General features: G+C 44.7%; 1 protein-coding gene across 2 annotated transcripts; it reads left to right on the top strand.

Annotated features, from left to right (window-relative positions):
• DEFB119 (defensin beta 119) lies at positions 1-12516 on the top strand. 2 transcript variants are annotated; one of them, XM_087853695.1, is made up of 2 exons: positions 1-155; positions 12261-12516. In XM_087853695.1, exons 1-2 carry the CDS (start codon positions 98-100, stop codon positions 12452-12454), a joined length of 252 nt encoding a protein of 83 aa, XP_087709821.1. In that variant the 5' UTR covers positions 1-97; the 3' UTR covers positions 12455-12516. The 2 variants fall into 2 exon arrangements, with proteins under 2 accessions (XP_087709821.1, XP_045666581.2); XM_045810625.2 differs by lacking the exon at positions 12261-12516 and adding an exon at positions 1287-1576 and having other exon boundaries at positions 9-155.
• The last annotated feature ends 1920 nt before the right edge of the window (positions 12517-14436 follow it).

Below are 14436 nucleotides of genomic sequence, written 5' to 3' on the forward strand. Positions count from 1 at the left end.
AACCCTGCCAATAAAAGCAAGGCTCATCCCCGCTGCAGAGAACTTTATTTTCATCCCCTGCAGCACGGCCACCTCCTTCTCCTGTGACCTGCCAGCCATGAAGTTTCTTTTTCTCTTTCTTGTCATCCTTCTGGCCATGAAACCACTGGTCTCAGGTAACCTGGGTCTCTCTCAAGTGTCTGGGATCTTGGTCACGAACTTTTTGCTTTCCTCTCCCCTCCACTGAGGACAGCACAAAACTTTTCCTCATTTGATGGGGTTTTGGGAGGTTTTCCTATGATCAGCTCACATCCACATCTCTCCCTGATTCTTTTTTGCCAGGTGGTGGGATGGTAGCTCTTTGGAGCACCTGACACTTTAGGGCAGGGTGGTATTCTGGTGGGATCTTGGGAGAAGGCTTAGGGGTAACAGGTTGGGTACAGATTGGGGACTTGTTGGGGGTTCTGCATCATTAAGATTAGAGGTTGAGGGTGAGCTGTGATGGGGAGAAAGACCTTGGGGTTGGAGTGGTAGGGAGATTAGGATGAGCTGAAGGTAAGGTGTTGGGCTCTCCTGATGGTTTGGGGTGGGCTGGGGGAAGGGAGGGGATTTTGGGTTGAGTGGTGATGGTGCTGGGGGTAGACTGGAGCTTGGGCTGAAGTTGGGAGTTGGTACTGAATAGTGCAGGATGTCTGATGACTGCTGCTCAGGATTGAGGTTGGTGACTTGATTAAATTTGGGTTTGACTTGGAGTTCTGTCTCAAGGGGCATTGAGTTGGGTAGGGTTGGGAGTTCTACTTAAGATTGGACTGGGTTCTGAGTTTGAACTGGGTAAATATGGTTAAGGAGGATTGGAGATTGGGTTGTGGCTGCACCCAGGTGAGCTTAAGTTGGGACCAGGCTATTGATTAGGAGCTGAGTCTCTTGAAATGTGGGTGAAAGCCCTCCATCCCCTAATACTACAGGTAAAGTTTATTGTCCTTCCCATCATTCCCAAGCTCCACTAGGTGGGATATTCATTGGCATCAACTGATTCCAAAGTTAGGAGTAGCAGGTTGGGGGATAGGAAGACAGAGGGTAGGACGTCCGAAAAAGGCTTTCTTAAAAGCCTTAGAGTTCCCAAGGTTGGAACAATTGTCTCAATTCCCTCCCCTCTCAAGATCACTTCTTCCCTTTCCTGGGACTGGGTTCACTGTTAGTTACTTAACTGTCTCCCCTCCCCCCGCCCTGTTCCTCCTCTACCTCCTCTAGTCTCGCCATTTGAGGGATACTAACATCTGCTTAATGGTTGTTCCTGTGCCCAACAGCAGAGTGTTGGATGGATGGAAAATGCCGGTTGGTGTGCAAAAGTGATGAAGACAGTGTCATACGCTGCGCAAATCGTAAACGGTGCTGTGTCCCTAGTCGTTTCTTAACAGTCCGGCCAATGACAGTCGAAAGCATGGAACCCTGGACCGTTCCTCACACATCCAAACCAGTAAAACATAGGATCAGACCTGGCAGTAGGGGTATATAAATAGACAGCATGGATAGAAATGGCTTTGTTTCAGGTTCCTTAACTCCCACATTCCATTAAAACTCACAAATCTGTTTCTTGTGTCGGTCAATCATGAGGAGTGTTGCTCCAAAAGGATTGAGGGTGGGGCAGGGGGGATGGCAGGATAGGGGTTAAGAGGTATCAGAGAGACATTGCTGGGGTGTGGCCACAGCAATGGGGTGATGGTTAACAGTCTTGAAGATAGTTCCTCATCTACCAGCTGCAGGCGAGGCTACTGGAGTGGGTTGAGGAGCACATCTGGGGAAGCCAAGAGACTTAAAGTCACAGCCGGCACCGAGAGAGGGGGAGAAACGCTGGGTGGGAGAATTGCTCCATCTTAGGAGTGAAAAGGCTGGGGGTGAACAGGGACCGAGTAGAGCCCAAATCCTTGGGTTTCTAGGGAAGTTGGCTGAGATGCCTTTTGATGCTGGGGACTCCACAGCCCCAAGGATCAGAAGGTTTCCAAGTGCTAAAAAAAAGATAAAGCACATGAACTTACCCATTTATAAAAGAGTTTGTTCACTCTTCAGTTCTTCCATTCTTTCATGGATTTAATCATTCAGTCACCCCAGCTCTTCCATTCACCGCTGTCAGACTCTGCTCATATCCCCCTCCACGCTTCAGCTTCCCCAGCTGTGAGGTTGGAACCCTAGACTCTATCTCAGGATCATGGGAAGCGGGAGAGGGGATAATGGAGCGCACCGTCCCCGGTACATTGTGAGCCCTAATGAGTCTTAGCTGTCGCTATTATTGCTCTTTGATTTCTTCAAGCATTTAAGGAATATGTGCTGTGTGCCGTCCAGCTGCGTTAGGTTCTGAGGGACACGGAAGCCTGTCTCATTTGAACTGAGAATTTAGCCTGGGAGGAGACTAACCCATGCGGCATATTCGAGAATCCTGCTCAGGAATCTAGACGACCTGGGTGTCTTCCTTGCTTTATTATCTCAAATCCTATTCTCTGGGCCCATTTTTTCCAACACGGTTGTTCACCCCTGAACTGTGTTCTCTGCAGTGAGGTCAGACACCAGAAGTGTTCTGTAAAGCATGGTGTGTGATGTAGAGACGGATAGAAAGGGTTCACTCTGGGGCGCCTGGGTGGCACAGCGGTTAGGCGTCTGCCTTCGGCTCAGGGCGTGATCCCGGCGTTATGGGATCGAGCCCCACATCAGGCTCCTATGCTATGGGTCTGCTTCTTCCTCTCCCACTCCCCCTGCTTGTGTTCCCTCTCTCGCTGGCTGTCTCTATCTCTGTCAAATAAATAAATAAATAAAATCTTTAAAAAAAAAAAGAAAGGGTTCACTCTGATCCTTGGAGATAATTTGTTCTCAATTCAATATTTCTACTCAGACTCTGGGAAGAGAGATACCTCTTCCTCTGATCCTGGTCCTACTCTGGGCATCCTCTGATCAAGTCCCTCCTCATGGGGTTAGGAGTCAATGGGGGCAAGCGGGATATATCCATTTAGAGACGGTGCCCTCCTCTCCTTCCAAGACCATGCTTTGAGCAGCGGGAGACTGGAATTCCCTGCTTGGGCCTGCTTCCAGGGAGCATGTGGACTTTCCCCTGGAAGATGGGGCCCACCATGTGTTCGCCTCAGGCAGGAGTACCAGGGACACTCCTGTTTGAGGGGCAGGGGGCCGGCTTGGATGTTCAGGTTGGAGTGTCCATGTCTTACGTGAGAGAGTCCTCACAGTGCAGGGCAGAGTTGGGGATGAGGGAGAAGAGAGCTGGGCTGTGGCCTGAGCCAGTTCCCCTCATGCCGTCTTGTTCCTGCACAGAACTTTGAAGAATCCGAGAATCATAAATTCAGTTCTGCTCTTTCAGGTCATTATGAAGGGCTATTTCACAAAGGGCCGTGGGGTAGATTTTATTTGTCCCACTTGTTAGCTTGATTCAGAACTGTTAAATATGCGGACATCTGACAGCTGCACCAGGACCCACACACGTTGGGTTGTGCCCAGCATTTGGAACACGCTCTGGCTCACAACCCATCTCCAAGCTCCCTTCAGAGGCAGGGGCTGCTTCACCTGTGCTTTCCACATTCCCGACGCCTGTGCGATCTGGGGAAACTCTTAGGCTGCCCACAAGAGCCACCTGGGCCCTGAGGCCCTGGTGAGACCATCTGAAATATTTCCTCACTGATTTCTCTGCCTCCAGATTTTCTTTGCATTGGGGTCTATTATCAGAGGGATTCTTTCTAGGAAAGTCATCTGACCATGTTACTCTCCTGCTTAGATGGCTTCTTTCTCTCCTTCCTGCCCAAGGTCGAGTCTGAAGGCCTTGGTGGCCCAGCTTCATCTCCCATGACAGCTGCTCCCGGACCAACCCTCTCCAACCTCACCTTTGTTCATGGTTCCCCTCCACCTCGTCCCCACACTAGGCTCATCTCTGTGATGAACTCCTTCTCACCCTCAAACTGCAGTTGATGTCCCTACCCAGGAAAGCCTTTCATAAGCTCAGTTTCGCTATTTCTTAATAATTATAATACTAGTAGCTGTAATAATAGTCCCATTTCACTCCTTATGTGTCAGGCACTGTGTTTGGTGCTCATGGGCCTGAAGTCATACGATTCTTAAACAACCCTCTGTTTTAGTTTTATAGAAAAATTTTATTTATTTATTTGCCAGAGAGAGAGAGAGAGAGAAAGAGGCAGGCAGAGGAAGAAACAGGCTCCTTGCTGAGCAAGGAGCCCAATGTGGGACTCGATCCCAGGACCCTGGAATCATGACCTGAGCCAAAGGCAGACGCTTAATCAACTGAGCCTCCCAGGTGTCCCACAATAACCCTCTGATCATCCCTATCTTACCGATGAAGAAACTGGGACCTAGACAGGTGGTATAATTAGCCAAGGTCACAAAACACTAAGATAGAGCAGGGATTCCAACTAAGTTCTGGTTGGCTTCACAAAGTGTCAGGCTTAAGCAGGGATGACACATATCACATTATTATATAATTATTTATTCACTGCTCACTTCTCACCAATCCCCCAAACACACACATACTGGATGGAAATCCTCGGCGGTTGAGACAGCACCTTATTTACATCTGTATGCTGGGTGATGCCAGGCTCCAGGAATCAGGGTGGGGTCCTTCCTGGGCTAGAGGGATTGGAGGACTGTGGGATCGGATACATACGGCTCAGGCTGGCCGCGTCCAAAAGGGTGCAGAGAAGCTCCGGGGGCTTGCTCACATTGGTTCTCATTATTCACCAGTTAGTTTGCTTTCAGAAGACATAGATTTCATAGTGTGGGAGGTGGTCTGGGGAGAGTCGAAGGGTCCCTCAATACTGGGGCTTGGCATTAATGTCTCTACACACAGCCATCATGCCCTCACCAGATTCATTCGTTACAAGGCACTCGGTCCACAACATTAAGAACCTCCCCCGTGCTTAACACGTGCACACAGAGACGGCCCTGGGAGTGACAGAATGGTGAGGCAAGAAAAAGGCTTGGAACTCACCATCGAGCCATGTGAAGTTTTTAGAAGGCACTTAACCCCGTGTCTGAGTCTCTGGACTTGGGGTCTGGGCATGTGAAATTTTGAAAATTCCCTCAGAGTATTCCTTTGGGAGATAAAGTTCCACCCCCCCAAGTCCCCTGCCAGACTTCCTTCATTCCTAATAGCCCTCAAACTTTGAGAATCTCTGAGCTGGGCAACTTTCCTTTGTCTTCCCATTTCACAGGTGGGGAAACTGAGGTCCAAGGAGGAACTGTGACCTACATTCATAAGTAGGTTTGAGACAATGCTGGGAATAGTAAAGAGTCTTCTCTGATTCCTGGTGAAGGGGCTGAGGGGACATGGAAGGGATATGATGTAGACGTGGGTGATACAGTGAGTGGTGGCATACAGTGACAGGGGAGGCCAGGAGTTAAGAGCAGCAAAGCCCCTGACAAAACTTTGAAGCCCTTTCTTGGGTGCCAAGGCCTCTCTCCAGGGGAAAGGCTGAAGCAGGCCAACCCCCCTGATCCACCTTCTCAGATACACACTAAATACACCCCTCTTTTGGATGCTAATCTCACAATGGCCCTTCTTCTCAGGGAAGGTGGAAAAGGATTATCCCTGGGGGATGTGACAGAAAGGGTGTGGTTTTGCTCTTGTAAAGCTTCTCTGCTCAAAGTTTAATGGAGTAGATCCTTTTTATTTGATGCAAGGGCTTAGGATATCTGTGTGTGTGTGTGTGTGTGTGTGTGTGTGTGTGTGTGTGTGTGTGTGTGTAAATTAGACTTTGTATTAAGCCCATTTGGACACAAAGGACCCTATGTGTCCACCACCAAGTTCAAGGCCTGGCAAAGGCTGGGTGCTGGTAACTGTTGGTGAAATGAAGGAGAAACTCGTGAATGCCAGGTTCAGAAGTCTGGATTTGACATTGATGACAGTAGAGGGCCATGGCTCCAGCTGTTACTGTCCAGGGAGGTACCAGCCTTTCCCAGCCACACAGCGTGTGGAGAAGGCAGTGCTGTACCTCAGAGAGAATATGGGCTTGGAGTCAGAGTGAGTGGAGTCTGAGGCCTTGCTCTGCCTCTAACAGTTACGGGGCCTTTGCCAGAACACTGTCTCTCTTAGCTTCCGTTCCATTATGCAAGAAGGAAAAATAGAGACATCTACTTCAGAAGGTTATAGTAAACATTTAACAAGTTAACATAAATCGAATGGCTCATAGGGGGTGATTTGCAAATGGGAATGGTCATTATTTGTATTTTTCCTTCCAGTCAAAGGATCATTCCTGTTTCGGAGACCTCAGTCCCAAGGGGGAATAATAATCATATTGATGGCTCACATTTACTGAATGCTTGCTGTAGACTAGGAACTGGGTCTCTGGTTTCCATGTGTGCACAGCCTCAAAAAAAAAAAAAAATCTCTGGCTACCACTGAGGGACTAATGTCTGTCTAATTTCATGGTACTCTTCCCAAACTAATAGTTCATAGTTGTAACACAGGCAGAAATGGGTCCTTCAGAAAGGATCTTTATGTGATAATGAAAACAATATTTATTTAGTTAACATTTATTTAGTGCTATGTGCCAGTCGCTATTTGCTTTCCATTTATTAAGCTATTTTTTAAGATTTATTTATTTATTTGAGAGAGAGAAAGAGGGAGAGAACATGTGAGTGGACAGGGGGGAGAGGAAGAGGGAGAGGAGAATCTCAAGCAGACTCCCTGTTGAGCACGGAGCCCGAGGTGGGACTTGATCCCGCCACCCTGACATCACAACCTGAGCTGAAACCAAGAGTCGGACACTTAACCAACTATGCCATCCAGGCACCCCACCATTTATTAAGCTATTAACACAACTTTAAGTGTTAGGGACTGTTACAGTCTCCACTCTGCAGATGAGGAACGTGTAGAAGAGGGAAATAAAGAAATTTGTTAAAGGTTGCCCAGCAAGTAAAGCAAGAGCTGGAATTTGAACTTGAGGGTTCTTGACTTCATTTCCTGTTCTTTTAACCCCTGCGTAGCTCCTTAGGTTATTTGTGTGTGTGTGTGTGTGTGCGCGCGCGCGCGTGTGTTCTAACTTATTTATTTTAGCTTTACTGAGATATAATTGGCATATAAACATACAAGACATTTAAATTGCATATCTTGGTGACTTGATTGCGAAAGGATACCCCCCATCTAGTTAATGCCTCATATCCATCACCTCACAAATTTATCTTTTTTTTTTCTTTTGGTGAGAATATTTAAGTTGTACTCTTAGAAAATGTCAATTATACGAGAGAGTGTTATCAACTACGCCCACCGTGTTGTACATTAGATCCTCAGACCTTATTCATCTCATAGCAGAACGTTTGTACTCTTTAACCAGCCTCTCCCTATTTCCCTCATCCCACCTTCGGGAAACCACTTCTCCACTCCCTGTTTCTATGAGTTAGATTTTTTTTTTAAGATTGTGCATATGAGTGATACCATGCAGTATTTGTCTCTGGCTTATTTCACTTAATATAATGGCCTCAAGTTCCATCCATGTTGCTGCAAATGGCAGAATTTCCTTCTTTCTCATGGCTGAGTAATATTCCATTATATATTTATGCCACATCTTCTTTAGTCATTCATCTGTTGATGGACACTTAGGTTGTTTCCATGTGTTTGCTGCTGTGAGTAATGCTGCAGTGGACGTGGGAGTACAGCTGTCTTTTTGAGATCCTGTTTTCATTTCCTTTGGATACGTGCCCAGAAGAGGGATTGCTGGATCATATGATCGTTCTATTTGTAGTGTTTTGAGGAGTATATTGTTTTCCGTTGTGGCTGCACCCATTATATTCCCACCAACAGTGCACAAGTGTTCCCTTTTCTCCAAACCCTCATCATTTTTTAATTTTAACTTTTTAATTTGAAATATTTGTTGATTCATAGAAAGTTGCAAAGATAGTACAGAGAGAGGTCCATGTAACTTTCATGCAGTTTCCTCCCAAACATTATATTTTACAGAACTACAGTACAACATACAAACCAGGAAACTGATGTTGCTGCAATGGGTGTGCATACATCTATGACATTTTATCACAAGCGTTGAGTTATGTAACCACCAGTGTGATCAAGATACAGAGCTGTTCTATCAGCATAAAGATCTTCCCTCTGCTACGCCTTAAAAAAAAAAAGATTTCTTTCTTTCTTTTAGAGAGTGAGTGAGAGCCAGTGTGGCAAGGGGCAGAGGGAAAGAATCTTCAAGCAGCCCCCTCCTTACTCCGTTGAGTGCGGAACCCAATGCGGGGCTCGATCCCACAATCCATGAGATCATGACCTGGGCTGAAACCAAGAGTTGGCTGCTTAACCAACTGAGCCCTCCAAGCGCCCCCTTCTGCACAGCAGAAGACTCTCAGCAGCACAGACTCTCTTCCTGCCTCCACCCTGCCACAATTCTTAACCTTTGGCAACCACTAATCTGTTTCTTATCTCTCTAATTTCTATCATTTAAAAAGTGTTGTATAAATGGAATCATATGTAATCTTTTGAGTTTGGCTTTTTTTAGTCAGCACTATGCTCTTGAGACTCATCCAACTCGTGTGGATCAATTTTTTTTAATCTTCGAAGAAGATCATTCTTTTAAAAAATGAGTAGTTCTAGCCAGTGCATTAGAGCAAGAAAGAAATAGAGGCGTACAGGTTAGAAAGGAAGAAATAAAACTGTGCTTGCAGGTGTCGTAATGGTTTCTGTAGAGAATCCCAAGGAATTTACCAAAAAAACCTCACAAAAACTAAAACTAATAATTAAGTAAGGCCATATACAAGATACAAGATAAAAATAAAAAATTAATTACATTAGTATATACTATCATTGAACGTGTAAACATTGAAATTAAAAATACAGTACCATTCACAATCACTCCAAAAAATATAAAATTCTTAGGTATATAGCTAATAACGCATGTGTAGCAATTGTATGCTGAGAACTACAGAATGTTGATAAAAGAAATCAAAGATTTAAATAAATGAAGAGACATACCATGTTTATAGATTGTAAGATTCAACAGGCAGGAGGCACCTGGGTGGCTCAGTGGGTTAATCATCTGCCTTTGGCTCAGGTCATGATCTCAAGGTCCTGAGATCAAGCCCCACATCAAGCCCCGAATCTGGCTCCCTTTTCAGTGGGGGGTGAGCTTCCCCCTCTGCCCCTCTCCCTGCTTGTGAGCTCTCTCTCTCTCTCTCATGTGCCCTCTTAAATAAATAAATAAATAAATAAATAAAATCTTTAAAAAAGAAAAGATTCAACAAGCAAAGATGTCAATTCTCCTCAAACTGATAGACACTCTTAATATAATTTCTATCAAAATCCCAGTAACATTTTTTGTAGATATAGACAAGATTATTTTGTCTATATCTTGCCTGTAGAGAAATCTGCAAAGGAATGAGAATAACTAAAACAAGTTTGAAGAAAAAGAATAAAGTCAGAGGAAGCGGGGCGCCTGGGTGGCACAGCGGTTAAGCGTCTGCCTTCGGCTCAGGGCGTGATCCCGGCGTTATGGGATCGAGCCCCACATCAGGCTCCTCCGCTATGAGCCTGCTTCTTCCTCTCCCGCTCCCCCTGCTTGTGTTCCCTCTCTCACTGGCTGTCTCTATCTCTGTCGAATAAATAAATAAAATCTTAAAAAAAAAAAAGTCAGAGGAAGCATTCTACCAGATTTCAAGGCTTGTATAGCTAAGGTAATCAAGAGCGCGTGATATTGGTGGAGAGAGAGCCATATGGGTCAATGGAACAGAACAGGAAATCAGAAATAGCCCCACAAGTGTACAACCAACTGATTTTTCAAAATGTGCAAAAGCAATTTAGTGGGAGAAAGATATCTTTTTCAACAAATAGTGCTGGAGCAATTGAACATCGGAAAGCAAGAAAGCAAGAAAGCAAGAAAGCAAGAAAGAAAGAAAGAAAGAAAGAAAGAAAGAAAAAGAAAGAAAATGACAGAGAGAAAGGGAGGAAGGAAGGAAGGAAGGAAGGAAGGAAGGAAGGAAGGAAGGAAGAAGAACCTCAATCTAAAGCTCACATCTTATGTGAAATTTAACTCAAAATGGATCATAGATTTAAACATAAGATGTAAAAGTATAAAACTTCTAGAGAAAAATGTAGGAAAAATCTTTCAGACCTAGGGCTAGGGTGAAAAGTTCTTAGATATAAAAACACAATCCATAAAGGAAAAGAAATCAGTAAGTTGGACTTAATCAAAATTTAAAATGCTCACTCTGCGAGAAGGCCTGTGAAAAGGATAGATGGAAAGACACATGGCGGACTGGGAGAAATGTTTGCAAGCCGCATATCCGACAAAGGACCTATATCTAGAATATAGAAACAACTCTCAAAACTCAGCAGTAAAAACCAATCAAATTAGGGACACCTGGGTGGCTCAGTCGGTTAAGTGTCTGCCTTTGGCTCAGGTCATGATCCCAGGGTCCTGGAATCGAGCCCTGCATCAGGGACTCAGCCGGGATCCTGCTTCTCCCTCTGCCTGCATCTCCCCCTGCTTGTACTCTCTCTCTCTTTCCCCCCCTGACAAATAAATAAATAAGATCTTAAAAAGAAAAAAAACCCAATCAAACGAGAAGAAAGACATTTCACTACAGAGGACACACAAAAAGATGTTGAACCTCATTAGTCATTAGGGATCCGTGTTTGAAGACCACGTGATAGTCCACGACATAACTAGTAGGACAGCTAGGATGAAACACGGTGGCAGTACTAAATGCTGGCAAAGATGCCAAGAAACTGGATCTTTCACACATTGCTGGTGAGAATGTTAAATGGTACAACTCTGGAAAATACTTTGGCAGCTTTCTTTTAAAAAACTAAATATGCACTGACCATGTTACCCAGCAAATGCACTCCAGGGCATTTATTCCAGAGAAATGAAAGTTTAGTTCCCAAACCTTGTAGATGAATGTTCATAACAGCTTTATTTATTTTTTTAAGGGATTCTTTTTTTTTTTAAAGACTTATGTTTTTAGACTGGTTTTAGGTTCACAGCAAAATCGAGAAGAAGGTACAGAGAAGTTCCACACAGCCTCTGCCCCTACTCATGCATAGTCTTCCTTATTATCAACAGCCCCCACGCAGTGGTGCATGTGTTACGACTGGTGAACCCACACTGACCCGTCATTATCACCCAAAGTCCACATTTTACCCTAGAGTTCACTCTTGGTGTTGTACGTTCTCTGGGTTTGGACAAAGGTGTAATGACATGAATGGATCATTAGAGGATCATACAGATTAATTTCACTGCCCGTCAGATACTCTATGCTCTGCCTATTCATGTCTCCTACCCCAACCCCGGCAACACTGATCTTTTTATTGTCCCCATAGTTTTGCCTTTTCCAAAATGTCATATAGTTGAAATCATACAGTAATGTGAGCCCTCTCAGATTGGCTTCTCTCACTCAGTAATATGCATTTAAGATTCCTCCGTGTCTGTTCCTGACTTGACAGCTCATTTCTTTTTAGCACTGAATATTATTCTCTTGTCTGGACGTGCCAGTTTATTTATCCACTCACCTACCAAGGGCATCTTGGTTGTTTACAAATTTTGGCAGTCACGAATAAAGCTACTATAGACACCACGTGCAGATTTTTTTTCATGGTGAAGACTGCTTTATTGGCGGCAGTTGGTATAAGTCAATAAATATTAATCCCCAAAGAAGCACCCAGTTATTTATTGATTATTGGTCCATAGGGAGCTAAATGAAACTGATCCAACTGCCTGCTGAGATGATCTGAAGTCACTCCTACTTCCTGGGAAACGCAGCCATCGCCAGCTGCGATATGGCATAAGCTGTTCCACAACTGTGAGCATCACGGTGGTTCCTACAGGAGGGCATCAGCTACTCTACCCGTTAGATGCGCTGGAATTCCATTACCCTCCTGAAACAGCTTTTGTTTCTCCGGAACTTTATTTTCTAACTGCCTGCATGAAGCAGTTCATGTGCAGGTTTTTGTGTAGACATAAGTTTTCAAGAAGCACAATGGCTGGATTGTGTGGTAAGCGTATGTTTAGTTTTGTAAGAAACTGACAACCTGTCTTCCCGAGCGGCTGTCTCAGTTCTCGTCGCCATCAGCAGTGTAGGAGAGTTCCTGCTGCTCCGCATCCTTGCCAGCATTTGGTGTTGTCAAGTGGTCCAGATTTTGGTCATCCTAACAGGTGTGCAGCGGCATCTCAGTACTATTTTACCCCTTTAGGTTTTGACTATGCTCCCTGACCCCTCAGATCTATGTCACTGTTAAGTGGAAATTAACTATCTGTGTTTTATTTGTTTGTTTTGGCTAGGCAGACATCACACCCTCCGATGCATGGGAAACACGGGCATCTGCAGACCCTCTTGCAGAAAGACTGAACAGCCCTACCTCTACTGCCTAAATTATCAGCCATGCTGCCTCCAGTCCTACATGAAGATAAGTATTTCTGTCAGAGAGGAGAAAAATGACTGGAGCCAACGGAACCGCTGGCCAAAAATATCTTGAGTGCTAGTGATCACCATCGTCAACCTGCTGTCAAGACCCCTTATTAAAATTCATGCACCTGCCACCCTTGTCTGTCTTTCATCCATTGGCGATCATGGTGAGAGACTGGGTTTTGCGTGGTGAGGTATATGTCCCATTCTTGATCCAGCCCTGTGGGAGAGAAGGCTAGAAAACTGTAGGGACAAGAAAAATCTAGACAAACCACAGAAGAGGGAGGGAATGTCTTAAGGGAATGTCTTAAGACGACTAAGGGAGGGAATGTCTTAAGACGACTAAGGGAGAGTTGAAGTGTTTGGGCAGAGCCAGGACTTCATCTGTGCTATGTCGGGCTCAGAGGGGGCCCAGAGCTAGTGGGATGGATTCGCAGGGCAGTGGGTGGTGGTCTTGTAGACAAATATGTCTTAGTTTATGAAAGAACTTCTTAACCAGCTATTGTAAGGTGCATAAGATGTCCTGTCAAGGTTTTAATGTTGTGAGGCTGGAAGTCTGTTTAATGATTATTGAGGAAGGAATTTGAACATTAGATGCTGCTGTTCTTTTCCATGATTGTTAAGGACTTTCAATTCCAGAAAATCTAGGAGGCTTGTGCCCCCAATTACCACCAGCACTAGCTTTTTAAGGTCAAATTCTAATTTTACTTTCTATGTCTTACCTCCACTAATATTTCTTTCTCCACCTTCAGTTCCAGAATCTGTCAAAAGGAGAGTAGCTACGTTTGCTGATTATCTTTCTCCATCCTCTGCCTCTCCTCAACTCGGCACGATTTGCTTTTGTGCTTATTGTTCTATTGAACTGGCTCCGGCCAAGCTCACTGGCGCACCTCCTTTTTGAAAGGTTCATGGATGTTGCTCAACTTGCATCTCACTCTGCCTCTCAGTAGCATTTCCAACCAGAGTTCATTGTCTCCCTAGAAACTTGAACTTGGTTCACTCTTTCTTTGTTTTCCTCCTAACTTCTGGGCTATTCCTCCTCCATTACCTTTTGGAGTTTCTCTGCTGCCCTTTGCTTCATTGCATTCGTCTGGAGTCTCTCTTCTCTTGTGAGAATCAAAACCCTCCACATCCCTAGGATAAGGCTGACAGTTCTATAGCCACATCAATGAGTAAACACCTTGAGAGGTTTGAAACCTTTCTCATCCATCAGTGACAACTTGCTTTGGTGAACACACCTTTGGAAGCCAAATCATCAGTGACAGCATTACGCTGTGAAGCTCAGACAGTCAGTGCTGGACTCACTCCACGGTCTACACTTCTAAGTTGTCATCAACGCCTCTCCAGATCTGTAACCAACACCACTGCCCCAGGATCCTTCCCCCAAAGGCTGTATAAGTTCAGCACTTTGTTCTGTTGAATGAGCATATGCATGACCAGCTTGGCTCTCTTTTATTTAAGAAAACAGTCATTTCGGCATTTGGCTTCAGACATCAAATGTCAGTCTCCTCCTTTGACAATTCTCTTCTCTTCCTTCCTTCTGTGCTGTTGCCCAGACTGTCATAACAACAAACCTTATGATCTGGACAAAACTGGTGGTTTTGGACCTCTGCTTCTGGCAGAGTCATGGTCTAAGAACCCAGATGAACCCTCCCATTGAAAATATAAAAAATCATTTATTTAAAATAAAAAAAACCCCTTCTTAAGCATCCTTGACTTTCAAAAAAAGTAAAAAATATTAAGGTCGAGTGAAACCAGGTGCTTTTCTGAAGGCAGTAACTGAGACTGCTTTTGTCTTGAAAGCATTTGCTGAATCAGGTCAGCTTGAGCTTTGGTTTCTGTGGCTTTGGCCAGGGTCAGGCGTAGGCAGGGGAGAGGAGACAGTGCCTAGGGTCTGAAAATATGGGAGTCTCATAGGAGACTCCTACATAAATCTCAGTCCTGAAAGTGTTACACATGCTGTGTAAGGATAAAACAGAAACAATATTCATCCTCCTTCACTAGGCATTTTTCAAGGAAAATTGTCTGGTCTTGAACCTTGGTACTCAGTAT

This window comes from Ursus americanus, chromosome 22 (assembly GCF_024610735.1).
Source record: "Ursus americanus isolate L20-20 chromosome 22, mUrsAme1.1.p, whole genome shotgun sequence".
NCBI classification, from domain to species: Eukaryota; Metazoa; Chordata; class Mammalia; order Carnivora; family Ursidae; genus Ursus; species Ursus americanus.

What these genes read in the sequence shown, in the direction of transcription:
- DEFB119 (XM_045810625.2), top strand. Translation starts at nt 98, where the DNA reads ATGAAGTTTCTTTTTCTCTTTCTTGTCATCCTTCTGGCCATGAAACCA. An exon ending in CATGAAACCACTGGTCTCAG is followed by an intron (nt 156 to 1,286) that starts GTAACCTGGGTC and finishes TGTGCCCAACAG; the next exon opens with CAGAGTGTTGGATGGATGGA.